This window comes from Suncus etruscus, chromosome 6, assembly GCF_024139225.1.
Source record: "Suncus etruscus isolate mSunEtr1 chromosome 6, mSunEtr1.pri.cur, whole genome shotgun sequence".
Lineage (NCBI taxonomy): Eukaryota > Metazoa > Chordata > Mammalia > Eulipotyphla > Soricidae > Suncus > Suncus etruscus.
The window spans coordinates 14,670,101-14,684,207 of NC_064853.1; the positions used below are offsets into that span (position 1 = coordinate 14,670,101).

Here is a 14,107-nt window from a genome sequence, read left to right on the forward strand (position 1 = left end):
CCAATATCTTTTTGCTTGAAATCAAAAACATTTTGTAGTTAAGGAAAGGAAAATTAAAAAGAAAGAAAAGCATCACAAGAGCTGCTTATTTTCCTTTAATTTACCTCAAATATCTGGGCGAACAAGACTACGTGGTAAAACAAGGCGGGAACCTGCAAACAAGGACATCTCATTCGAGGAAAGCACTGGGTGAAGAAGGCACTGGAAAGTTCTGTTGGCTCATGTGTAAACAGTGTAATGGGGGGGGGGGGGGGAGAAGGTCCGCCACAGAGAAGGGAACTAACACACCGACACGTCTCACTGGCACAAAAGGACGAAAACTTGGGGCCCTGGGTGGTACTGAAGGCTCCGCCTGACATTGTAGTGTAACATGAATCTGGAGCAGGAGAGACGTCACAGCAGCCATGGAAGGGCAGAAGGGACAAGAGGGCACACGGGTCTTAGGCAGCAGAGCCTGCGGCAGTTCTTGCATTAGCCTTTGAGGCTGGGTGCAGGCACAGCTTCAATCCAGGCCCCGGCGGTGGTGGTTCTGGGGGAGATACAGCCCCCTCATCTGGCTCCTTTAGGTGATGACGGTGGGGGCGGTGCGGCCTGTCCTCTCTTGCAGCTGTGACACCTTCAAGGCGATGGAGATCAGGGGAGCCAGCATGACCTGAAGAGACATAGGGGGCCCTCGTCTGTTCCAGATCCTCACATGGACACACAGCCCCAAGTACCAGCACCAGCTCCACCCCCCTTTTAGACTGCTGATTCTGGGGTCCTGAATTCTGGGCCCTGAGCTCCAGTTCCAGCATCTTAGACTCAGCAAATGGACACCACAGCCTCTCTGTAAAGTGGACCCATAAATGACCAGGGTCCAGGGAGGTAGGACAGAGGGGCAAAGGGAAGATTTGCCTTGAAAACAACTGACCCACGTTTGATCCCCGGCATTCCATACGGTCTCCCAAACACTGCCAGGACCAATTCCTGAGTGCAGAGCCAGGAATAACCCTTGAGCACTGCCAGGTGTGGCCCCACAACATAATAAATAAATAAAATAAAAACACTCTCAGGAGTTAATTCAAAACAGCAGGCAGTGCGTGGAATTTAGCCTCAGTGCTCCCCTCCAGGAGTGGGCATATGCTGTCATGCTGCAGAAGAGGATCAGGGCACTGGAACGACTCTCCCAGTGGGAGACAGAATGAAAACTGGCAGGAAGTGAATGGAAAACAAGGCTGACTCTGAAGCCAGCACCCTAAACCACTTCCGGGAATTCTGACCTGAGTCGAGTTAGTGTCACAGGCTTTTAATTAGATGTCAAAAGGAAAAGAAATTTCTCTTTGTGGAGGAATATGCCTAGTGAAGGTATCAAAACAGATGGCTGCTGTTTGTCTGGTTTGATGTTGATGCTATGCCCAAAAATCTTGGGGGGGGGGTCCTCCCTGCAGTACTCAGGAGACTATGCAGCACCAATATTAGGAGCCTGGGGTTCTACATGCAAGACCTGGACTCCAGTCCTCAGCCATCTTCCATCCTGACTCCAAGCAACTAAATTTTTTTTTATATATATCTTTTTTTTTCTTTTTTTTTTTTTTTGGTTTTTGGGCCGCACCCATTTGACGCTCAGGGGTTACTCCTGGCTATGCGCTCAGAAATCGCCCCTGGCTTGGGGGAACCATATGGGACACTGGGGGATCGAACCGCAGTCCATCCGCTTGCAAGGCAGACAACTTACGTCTAGCACCACCTTCCCGGCCCCTCAAGCAACTAAATTTACTGCAGTTTCTCAGAGCCTCTCAGGCAGGGGTGGCGAACAAGATTTTTACCTTCACTCAAAATAGCAAAATGCAATATGTGTTTAATATATTATTGTTAAAATTATATGCTTTGTGTGAGTGTTTGTCTGTTTTGGCAGGTCACTGCGTGGTGTGGCTCTCTGATTCTCACAGTTTAAAATTTTGGCTCTTTGTGTCGAACTTGTTCGCCACCCCTGCTCTAAGGCGTTGTGTGTGCTGTAATTACCTAAACTAATTTTTCTTTTCTCTTTTTTTGGGGAGCGGGCGGGGGGGTGGTTGAAGCCAAATCTGGCAGTACTCAGGACTCACTCCTGGCTCTGTGCTCTGTGATCACTCTGGTGGTGTTTGGAGGACCATATGGGATGCTGAGGATTGAACCCAGGTGTGCTGTTTAAAAGGCAAAAATCAAGGTGGAGCAATAGCACATCGGGTAAGGCATTTGCCTTGCATACAGCTGACCTAGGTTTGCTCTCTGGTATCCTATATGGTCCCCCATGCCTGCCAGGAATCATTTCTGAGTATAAAGCTAGGAGTAACCTCTGAGCCCACCAGGCATGGCCAAATAAATAAATAAATAAATAAATAAATAAATAAATAAATAAATAAATAAAAAGGCAAGAGTCTTACCCACCCTACTATCTCTAAGAGCCACTAATAGCTTGAACTTTTTGTTTCTGTTTTCTGGGCCACACCCACTGTATTCAGGGCTTACTCCTGACTCTACTCAGGATTCACTCCTGGTGAGGCTCAGAAGACTAAATGAGGAGCCAAGGAGTGAACCCAGCACTGCCCTGTGCAAGTATTAACCCTACCCACTGTGCTATCAATCTGGCCCCAATAAACTGCCATTTTTAACTCTTAACTAATTCTTAATTAATTAACCTTAATTCTGCCAATTTTGCTTAAGGGTGAGGAAAGTGAGGAGCACACACAGTGGGGTCTCCTAGCATGTCAATTCTTGCTTGTGGTCCCCAAATTTGGATGGCTGATCACTGCGGGACAGACCCCTCAGATGGGGCCAGGAGTCCAACATACTGCTCTATAGGAATCAGTGGATGGTTTATTCTGGGCACACACACACACACACACACACACACACACACACACACAGCAGAAGTAAAGTGGTTAATAATGAGATAATGAGAGACAGACAGACAGAACCCCAGGGGAGGATTTCTCTGGGGCAGGTGAATGTCCGAGCCCTCCAGTTCCTGGTCCATTGTCTCAGTGGGGTGGCAGAAATCAGAACCAAACCCCTCAAGTGTTACCTGGGGATCCTGGTAGATCTTGGCCATGTCCTTCTCATAGCTGTCGATATAGAGTCGGATGGTGGCCCCGGCACTTCCCGTGCCACTCAGACGGAAGATGATGCGAGAACCATCCGTGAAAATGAGCCGCAGGCCCTGCCAAGGAAGCAGAGATGTATCCTGCTGATACATGTGAAAGGAAACCAGATGCTGGCAGATCACATGGGGGCCCCTTCAGAGATGTGATTCACCCCATTCAGCCATCAGAGGGCTGGGCCCAGGACAAATGGCAGCATATGAGTTCCCCAATCTCCCAGTCCCAATGGGACTGAGCTCACCTCTGGGTCTTGGGAAGGTGGATCTAGGTTGGGGTGGAAAACACTTTCCACCCCTTCTCCTCCTCTTTCTGCCTCCCTGTAATACTAGAACTACCAGATCTACATTAAATCTCCATAAATAAGTTTAAGACAAATAAATGAGCGAAGAGATGCAGAGATCCTCTCCCCAGCTCCAACAGGGGGTGAAATGGAAGCAGAAGAGATTTGGGGAGACCAAGAGGAAGGAACCCACAAACAAGGGAAGGAAAAGAGAAACAGCCATAGATCTGTCCCCACTTCTTCACACCTGAGCTCTGCAGGCCAGAGGGGAGCCCCTCTCTGCAGCTCACCCTTCCCCTTTCCCCTCTCTCCAAGCAACTCTGAGGGATAGAGAAGCAGGGACCCAGGTAAAAGGACTCAGGTGCCATATCCTTCAGACCTTCACCAGGAATCCATGCTCCAGTCAATAACAACCAATGGCATGGAAGAGCACCAGGTTTGTGAACCCAGTCATAAGAGACAGGAGGTATGAACACTGCCCACGAGATGCCTGGGGGCACATGGAGGGTAGACAGATAGCTTACCCCAGGCTCCCACTTGCTGTTTTCCATAATTCAAGTTTGTCTTTCAAGCAAAACTCCCTAATCTTTCCACTCCATGGGGCATTTGCTGTCTTCTCCTGGCCACCGTATCCTACCCCCTGGTACTCAGACTTACTCAACAAGGAAAAGAGGTGGCTGTGTGGAGCACAGCACTGACCAAGCCCCATGACCCCACATCCCATAATTCCTTTAGGTGTGATGCAAGGGTAGCCTGGAATGTACCCTGCCTTAGAGAACCTCAGCATGCATGCCCTCATCTCTTATTTTAAAAAACAATCCCCTTTTCTTTTCCTTTCTTTTTTAGATTTTGGGCCACACCCAGCAATGCTCAGGGGTTACTCCTGGCTCTGTGTTCAGAAGTCACACTTGGCAGGTTCGGGGAACCATGTAGGATGCTGGGGTTTGAACCCAGGCTGCTCATGAGCAAGGCAAGTGCCTTCCCTACTGTTCTGTCTGTCTGGCCCCTCTCTAGGTTTTGAAATTCTGGGATTGCTTTCAGCACAAAACTTGTCATCTTGCATAGATTCTAGAATGTGGCAGGGAGTGCATTCATGCAAATCCCTCTGGAATCTCAGCTGAGACACCCAGAATAAGGGTACATACAGGGAGGGTGAAGAGGACCAGGGCAAACCACATTTCCCAAGAAGCATTTACTATTGTCCAGAGATTCTTGAAAAACAATATATAACAAAAACTAACTTCACCCAAGGCTAACAACTGTTAGTAAAAGTAAAAGTTAATGTTCTCCACCTACATCCTGTTACAGACCTTCCATTAAAGGACTGTGAACACCCCAAATATCCAACAAACATTTTTCATGCACTTACTGCTTACAATATGTGGTCCTTGCTGGTCAGAACACACCCTGAAAACTCAGGGCTTAAGATGGGCAATGCCATACACCCCAGGAAAATGTCACCTTTCTCTCAAAAGGCTAGCCACTAAATTCACATAACTCTAGGCTGGATTTGTCACAGGCAACTCAGCCTAGGGCAGCCAAGGGGTAACATCCTTGGAAATGTCCTGCTCCCTCAATGTGGCTTGGGCCCCTTTCCCATGGCACTAATCCCTTCCCACCTGGTTTTTCGAGACACTGCCGTCCACAGGATCGTTGTACTCAAAGTTGTCAATTTTCTCCACGGTGTACACTTTGTCCCCCACTGGGAATTGTTTTCCCACAAAGGAGCGGTCAGCAATCAGGGCCTCCAGGTCCTTCATCATTTTATTTGCACCCTCGGCTTCCACTTCCTCATAATCGTACCTGTAAGAAGCCATCAAGACACAGCCCATGAACTAAGGTCAGACACTCCATTGGCTTCCAGCACTGACCTCAGTCAATGCTTTATTGGGCCCTTCTGCAACCAAAGGATTTTGGAGTCAGGGCCAAACTTAGGAGGAGTGTAAGAGACCTGGGGATGGGTGGGCCTGGGATGAAAGTCCTTGGGGGTCTGAACATCTAAAGGGCTGGTAAAGCACTTAATGCTCATCTTGGCTTCCTGGCAGAATCAAGTTCTCAGGAGCTACAAACTTTTGAGGAATCCCCTCAGATACTTCCTCTAGACCTGGATGGGAAAGCAGACCAGGATTCAAAACTTTCTCCAAACTTCTGGAGCTCTTTTGGGGTACACTCTCAGTGCTGTTGTTCCCCCCTTGTCTAGGGCCTGCCTGGAGGTTACTTGAAGTCAAGCCCAGTTCTCCCCAAACTCTTTATACCAGTGGTCCTCAAATTTTTTAAACGAGGGGCCAGTTCACTGTCCCTCAGACCGTTGGAGGGCTGGACTATAGTAAAAATAAAAACTATGAACAAATTCCTATGCACAATGCATATATCTTATTTTGAAGTAAAGAAACAAAATGGGATCTGTGATGCTCATAGATAAAAAAGGGGCCAAGGAAATAAAAGGGGGCCCCCAATGAAATTCTCTGATAGTGAATCCTCTGACCGGAACCACTTTTGGCTTCTTTCGTCATGGGCATAAGGTCCTCGAAGATGACTTCTCTTGACCTAGGGTCACATGAGCCCATGGGAGTTAATTTTTTGAGGTCCAAGATAGCAGAGACTCTATGTATTTGCAATAATAAAACAAATATACCATGGGGAAGAGGACACTTCTGAGATGGGAAAGATCCCAGGGGATGAAAGCCGGCCTAGACCAGCTCTAGAAGGCGGTGTCTAGGATCAAATCCTTTCTTAATGTTGGCGAGTCATTCTCCAGCAAGAAGGATGGGAAGCAAGGAATGACATGTGTAGCCTTTAGGTGTATAAGGAAATCTGCCTCATAAATCTGAGGCACAAAGGGGGTGTAATAAAAAGATCCTGGGCTTGTCAACCACAAAAAAAAAAGGCGGGGGGATAAAGGGGCCAGAGAGATAGCATTTGCCTTTCATGCAGAAGGTCAGTGGTTCAAATCCCGGCATCCCATATGGTCCCCTTAGCCTGCCAGGAGTGATTTCTGAGCATAAATCCAGGAGTAACCCCTGAGGATGCCGGGTGTGACCCAAAAACAATCAAACAAACAAAAAAACAAAAACAAAAAAAGTAAAAGGGATGAAACTGGCTTCAATGGGTAACTGACTCAGTGACTATGGGAAATTATTACATTTCTCAGAGTTTTCAATCTCTCCTTCCCTCCTTCCTTTCTTCCTTCCTTCTCTTTTTTCTTTCCTTCCTTTCTTCCTTCTCTTTTTTCTTTCCTTCCTTTCTTCCTTTTTGTTTTGTTTCCTTTTCCTTCCTTCCTCCCTCCCGTCCTTCCTTCCTTCCTTCCTTCTTCCCTCTCTCCCTCCCTCGACTTCCTTCTTCCATCCCTTCCTTCTTTTCTTCCTCTTTCACTTTTTTATTTTTGGGGTCATACCTGGCAATGCTCAGGGCTAAGGGGCTCAAAGGACCATAGGCAGTACCAAAGACTAAATCAGAGTCTGCTGCCTATAAAGCAAGTGCCTTACCCACTGTTTTCTCTCTCCAGCTGGCTGGGAATTCCAGAATCTTTACTAATCCCTGTAGGTGCATCTAAGTGAATAATGCTTGCAAAGGAGCTTGGCACCTTGGTTAACTCAATGACAGGTACAATGGACTCCCAACTAACCAGAGACTCAGATTCAGATGACTTAATTTGCAATAGAGAGCCAAGAGTTATTTTAAAATATTAAAATTAAAAGATAAAAGACGTTAAAAACATGTATCAAACGGTTTTGGGGAGCAATACCTGGTGGTACTTAGAGCTTATAACTGTTTTGTGCTCGGGGATTACTCCTGGCAGGGCTCAGGGTACTATAAGCAGTGTCGGTGATAAAATGCATGAGCAGCATGCAAGGCAACTACTATCACCCTAGTTCTAACAAGTTACTTTTTAAAGCTAGTTCTTTATGGCTAATATAAAAGCTGACTTCACTGTGGCCTGGACCATTCTATTAACTTTTCCATTGGCAATGCTAGAAAAAGGAGTTTTATTGTTCTTTAAGACAAGATGGCCCCTTGATTGTATCACAAAAATTGATTTTGTTTTGTTTTGTTTGGAGGTCACACCCAGTGATGCTCAGGGGTTACTCCTGGCAGCACTTGGGAGAACATATGGGATGCCAGAGATTGAACCCATGTAGGCCACATTTAAGTCAAGCACCTTAGCCTTTGTACTATCAATCCAGCCCTCAAGTATCAGGAAAATTGAGCATAAGAAGCTATACATGCAATGGAGTTACTGGATCCTGTAGGGGAGGACATGAAGGGAACCACAAGCTGAAAACCTATCTTCACTTCCTAGCATGGAAGACACCTGGGGTGGGGCAGGATCCCTGTGGTTAGGGGCAGTTATTTGTGGGACAGTTTTAAAGTGTTCAGCTCAGGGTATAAGGTGAATGTTTCCATCAGGTTTGCTGTGGTGATGAGGTCTCGATTTACTTCCACATGAATGTAGAATTTAAAACTCATTTTCCTTCAATGACTATAAGTGCACTGTCAAGAACTTTCCAGGGACCAGAGTGATAGCACAGCGGTAGGGCGTTTGCTTTGCACGCGGCTGACCCAGGATGGACCTGGGTTCGAACCCCGGCATCCCATATGGTCCCCCTTGCCAGGATCGATTTCTGAGCACATAGCCAGGAGTAACCCCTGAGTGTCACTGGGTGTGGCCCAAACACAAAAACAAAAAAGCAATTTCCATAGATTTTTGGGGGAAAAATATAATTTTTGTACACAAAGTTTAAAGGGAAATGCAATTAGAATCACAAGAATGGATGTATTTTGTGGAGTATACAAGAGTGGCTGGTTTGAATCTCAAATGCAGAAAATATAATAAAGGTTAAAAAAAAAAGAAAGAAAAAGACAAGTTGGAGCTACAGTGATAGTACAATAGATAGGATACTATGTTTGCCTGGCACACAGTCAACATGGGTTCAATTCCTGGTGCCATATATGGTCCTCTGAGCCTGCTGAGAGTGATCACTGGGGTTGGAGCACAGCAGGTAGGACATTTGCCTTGCAGGCAAACAACCCTGGTTTTATCTCTGGCATCCTTGATGGTTCCTTGAGCTTGCCAGGAGTGATTCCTGAGTGCAGAACCAGGAGTAACCCCTGACACTGCTTTGACCCAAAAAACAAAAAGAAGTTAAAAAAAAAAGAGTGATCTCTGAGCACAGAGCCAGAAAAAAGCCCTGAAAACCACTGAGTGTGGTCCCAAAACAAAACAAAATAAAGGGGCCGAAGTGATAGCACAGTGGTAGGGTGTTTGCCTTGTATGTAGCAGACCCAGGACAGGCTTGAGTTCAATTCCTGGCATCCCATATAGTACCCTGAGCCTGCCAGGAGTGATTACTGAGCACAGAGCCAGGAGTAACCCGAGTGCTGCTGAGTGTGGACAATACTCCAAAAAATATTTTTTAATTAAAAAAAAAAAGACAAGAACCTGCATGCCTGTCAAGTCTCTCTGACACCTATCTTCACTACCTTGGACCCAACCATGCAGTGACTTACCTGGTGAAGAAGTTGCGGCCATACTTCTGCCAGTGATCTTTGAGAATGTCCTCCACACTCTGCTTGCGGGTGGCTAGGATGGATAGCCAGGCGAGCACTGCCCAGAGTCCATCTTTCTCACGGATGTGGTCAGAACCTGCAGACACAGAGTTTTCCAGGTGAGAAAAGCAATTTTTCCAAAATTCCAGAGAGTTCACTCAGTTGCATACATCTCAGCCATACCAAAGAAGCCAGGAGACTTCATAGAAGAATGGGATGAGATGCAAAAACTACAGACTGAATCAAGTCATTTACTACTGTGCAGAAATTGATCTGTCTCAAAGGCATTTAGATTCATTAGTTGAATACCAACAAAAATGGCAGGGTACCACTGGTGTACCCAGTGGTTAAAGGCGAGGCAGAGCAGGAGGTACACAAAAGCCTTAGCATTAGGAACAACAGTAATATAAAAGAAACCCCAGAAACACAGAAGAGTGAAAGGGGCACAGATATTGTGCCAACAAAGCCCAGCATCCCTTTTTGGGGTGAATCTTTTCCACATGCTCTGATTGGATCTCGGTTTTATATCTCTACTTCAGAAGTGATTCTTGTATGAAATGGGTATTGAGATATACAGTCCGTTAGTTTTTTTGTGACTACAGTTGGAAAACATTTAGTTATCAGGCAAGGCTGACCCTGGCCTTGTAGGATAGGTGAGTACACTGGGTAGAGGGTTGGAAAAGAGGAGGAAGCACATCTGTGCTTTGTATGACCTCAGCCTTACTCATGGCCATGGCTTCATCCTTTTATTCTTCCTTATCCAACAGCAGACCCCTTGGCCATCTAGTGGTATTAACTGTGAAAGACAAGCTTAGCAACAATTGCTCTCATTTATTTGTGGTATTTAGAATAGCATGACAAGGGAATGGAAGGTCTCAAGGTGGGCAAACCTCTGGCCCAGATTCCTGAAATGAATGACCAGGAAAGGAGAGAAATGAAGGTGAGGCATAAGAAAAAGCAGGCAGGAGGTAACACAACATAGAGGCTAGTAGTAGGGACTTGGAGCACATGGTGTTGTGGTGAGTCGATGTAGTAAATCAGCCCTTAGGATGGGCTTGGATAGTGGTGGATGGTGATGGAGGGACCTTTCTCTGCCATCCCAGGCCACGTGGCTCTCAACCCTCTTCAGCAGGCAGGTATCTGGGTCCAGGAGAGCGGTGGGTAGAAATCTCACTCACAAGCAGGCTTCAGAAAGTACCAGCTTTATTCATGCCCTATCCACCACATTTGTGGTCTATCTACGCATGCTATCCTTAGTTTGCCCTGTGTCTTAGCCTTTTCCAGCCATGTCTCCTGTTACCTCTCCATGCTGGCAAAGTCCTTCATCCCCTTTTTGCCCCTTAGGCAAAACCTTTTATAACCTTCCAAGACCCCTCCCAGGAATGGGAGGGACTAGCAGGTAAAGTTACAGGTAGCAAGACCCCTCCCAGGAATGGGTCTTGCAGGTAAGATCAAGTTACACAGGAAGAATGGGGGGATGGGTTACAAGTCGATACCAGTCTTTTTAGCATGGGAACCAAAATATGATGAAACTTAAAAATTATCCTTATGTAGGTGGGCAGGGGAGGGGTGGGAACCTGGGACCATTGGGGGGTGGGAGGGATATAACACTAGTGCTGGCATTAGTTTTGGGATATGCCCTAGTGGAAGCTTTATAAACCATTGTGCCTAAATAAAAATTTTAGTAAAATGTTAAAAAAGACTAAATTTACAGAATCATGTTCTGAATAATTTAATTTGAATAAAATTTCATTTACCACTAATTTCAATACTCTGTATAGTGCAAAAAAAAAAACCCAATTAAGTTATAGCGAAAATAAAGAAGAAAAAGAAGGGGGGAAGAAATTTCCAAATCTATAAATATTTACATTAAATGCCTTAAGAATACAAAAAAATGTCAGGGCATCCTTTAGTAGTGTATTCATGAGACAGAGGAGAAAAAAATCAACAAAATAGATGAGCAGAAGAGTATGAGGGCTGTACATTTTTCTAACTGAAATAGTCTGGCAGTTTTGTAGAACAAAAGAGAACATCCAGAAAGACATCCAAAGAAAAAAGAGACTTGAATGTGGCAACACCTTACCACAAAGATATGTAGATGGGTCACATATACAAATATGAGTATCTGAAAACTTGGGGCTAGGACAATATTCAAAGGGTTGGAGCTTGTTTGAAAGTCCCTGAGTTCAAATGCCACTGTATATGATCTTCTTCGTCTTCTTTTCTTTTTTTGTTTGTTTGTTTGTTTGTTTGTGGGTCACACCCAGCAGCGCTCAGGGATTACTCCTGGCTCTAAACTCAGAAATTGCTCCTGGCAGGCTCAGGGGACCATATGGGATGCCGGGATTCAAACCACTGACCTTCTGCACTCAAGGCAAATGCCTTACCTCCATGCTGTCTCTCTGGCCCCTGTATATGATCTTTTGAGCACTGCAAGAGGTAGGCCTACTGGCCTCTGAGCACTACTAGATATGCTAGGCCTGGTGGACTCTAGCACCACTGGGGTTGGGAGAGTAGCACCAGGAGTGGGCCCCAGGTCCATGATTGCTTGGAAGCATTAAGATCTTTAAATACAAAAGATATAGAAAAACATTTTCCAATTTTGGAGATGTTAGTAACTTTATGTAAATTCAGAATTTACCAAGAGAATGAGGTGTTTGGCTACTTAAAAATGAACACTTCTGGGGCCGGAGAGATAGCATAGAGGTTAGGGCATTTGCCTTGCATGCAGAAGGATGGTGGTTCGAATCCCAGCATCCCATATGGTCCCCCGAGCCTGCCAGGAACGATTTCTGAGTGTAGAGTCACGAGTAACCCCTGAGCACTGCCGGGTGTGACCCAAAAATGAACACTTCTAGCACAGTTAGAGATTAAATGAAAAGGCAATTAGAATATGTGAGGAAATTTTTTTGCAGTAAGCAGTTGATATACCTCATACAGGGGGAAGCCATATATATACTTTTGGGATGCCACTCCCAACGGTGTTCAATGCTTACTTATGGCTCTGTGCTCAGGAATCACCCTTGATAGGGCTTAGAAAGACCATAGGATGCCAGGGATTGAACCCTTACTGTATCCCCTCCAGTACTCCTTAATAACTAGTAAGCAGAAAAAGCAAGACCTCAAGTGAAAAATAAGCCAAGGATCTAAATAGGCAATTCACCAAAGAATAAATATAATTGATGAACAGAATAAAAAGCTGGCATAATGATTTTTCTTTGGGGATACCACACCTGGTGGCACTCAGAAACTATTCCTTGCACAGTGCTCAGGGAACCCTGCAATGCTGGGGCTGAGAACCTGGACTCCCAAATGGAAAGCACGTGTTTGAGCCCTTTGAACCTTTCCACAGCCTGCTAGCATTATTTTTTAAGAAGACAAGTTAAATTAAAGAAGACAAATTAAATTTAAGAAGACAAGTTAAAATTAAAACCAGAGTAAGATTCTGCTATTTGACAAATGGCCTCAGATTTAATAAGAGCACCTAGCGTCAGGGGAGGTGTAAGGGAAAAAAAGACACTGAAGGGCTGTGATGGGGGAGAGATAACACTTTTTTTTTAAACACTTTTTTTAATGGAAAGCAATTTAGAAAGGTTCAAGTATCAAACCTTTAAAAAAAAATGGAACCTCTTGCTGATCCAGTGACTAAATTTCAGCCATCTTTCTTTAACCAAGGCAGGTTTAGCATATCTGTCTCATGCTGATGTTTCTGCCAAAATATTTACCAAATACAAGCTAGCTCCTCTGCATGTGCTTCTACACACAGAGGAGACTCTTTCCCAGAGCCCAGTGTGAAGCCAACCTCACTGGCTGCCTTGAAACTACTTATCTGGAGAACCGGGGCTTGGGGAAGCCAGATTATATACTAAATTCTATTGCTATGTTCTGCTTTTTAAACAACTCTACACCATTCCTTTCTATGCTTTATTATGCTCAGGGCTTACTTCTGGCTCTGTGATCAGGGAAACATTCCTAGTGGTGCTTGGGTACAAGTCAGAAGCTGGGGATTGAACCTGGGTCAGCTGTGTGCTTTGCTATCCTACCTGCTATGTGCTGTACTATACTACCCAGATGTTCTATATCACTCCAGCCAATATACTTTGTTTCTAAGAGTGGTATGTATGTTGTCCTGCTCAAACTCCTCATGCTTCTCCCCTCTTCTTCCCACTGCTTTTCTCAGAGCTGTCAGAGTTTCTAGTTCAGTGCTGGTAATGAGACAAGTAGCTATGAGGTAAGCACGCTTCCTCTCCACTTGATACTTTTATTTGATGTTTGGGCAACACCTGGAAGTACTCAGGGTACTTAATCCTGGTTCTGTCATCAGGAATTACTCCTGGAGGTGCTAGAGCAGGGGTCTTCAAACTACGGCCCGCGGGCCACATGTGGCCCGCAGAGGAGTCTGATCCGGCCCGCCAGCAGTGAGCGCTGTTTGGTTGCCAAGACACCTGCCAGCATATACACTCAGTGTATATCCAAATATCAGGAACCATGCACTCAAAATGGTAACCATCTTTGGTAGCACTTATGCCTGTGAACAAACTTTTTCAAGAATGAAACATCTGAAATCTCCAACCAGATCAAGATTAACTGATGCCCACTTGCATCACTTGTTACAGCTGGCAGTGACAAATATGGAACCGGACATTGACCATCTCATTAGCCAAAAGCAGGCCCACAGTTCCCATTGAAATACTGGCGCATGATCTGTTTATTTATAAACGGTTTTCATTTTATTTATATAAGATATGTGCAGTGTGAGTAGGAATTAGTAACTCATATAGTCCGGCCCTCCAGCTCTCTAAGGGACCGTAATCCGGCCCCCACTTTAAAAAGTTTGAAGACCCCTGTGCTAGAGGAACCATATGGGATGCTGGGGATCGAACTCAGATTGGCTGCTTGCAGGCCAAAAATGTCTTATCCACTGTACTATCACTCTGCCCTTTTCATTCATCCTTTTAGAGCCATTTCAAGTGCCCTCAACTCTTGAGTCAAGCTCCAACTTCCCCAACAGTTATGTGTCACTTTTCTTTCTTCTCCTATAGCAACCAACCAACTCAAAACATCTGGCATGATGACTGCCCTGTCTCTTCATCATCCATGGATGAGCCACTCCTCCCATGAGCCACAAATTTTCTCAGAAATCCTTGTAATTGGTCAGATA

The 14,107-nt window shown here is 45.3% G+C and overlaps 1 protein-coding gene across 1 annotated transcript in view; it reads right to left on the bottom strand.

The window, feature by feature from the left end:
* Positions 1-525: 525 nt before the first annotated feature.
* PGM1 (phosphoglucomutase 1) overlaps positions 526-14,107 on the bottom strand; it is a 69,543-nt gene continuing 55,961 nt past the window's right edge. The window contains exons 8-11 of the mRNA XM_049774398.1: positions 8,908-9,043; positions 5,019-5,202; positions 3,044-3,178; positions 526-652 (exon numbers count right to left, since the gene is read on the bottom strand). Of these exons, the coding sequence (XP_049630355.1) occupies positions 563-652; positions 3,044-3,178; positions 5,019-5,202; positions 8,908-9,043 (545 nt within the window). The 3' untranslated portion in view covers positions 526-562. The remainder of the gene's footprint in view (positions 653-3,043; positions 3,179-5,018; positions 5,203-8,907; positions 9,044-14,107) is intronic.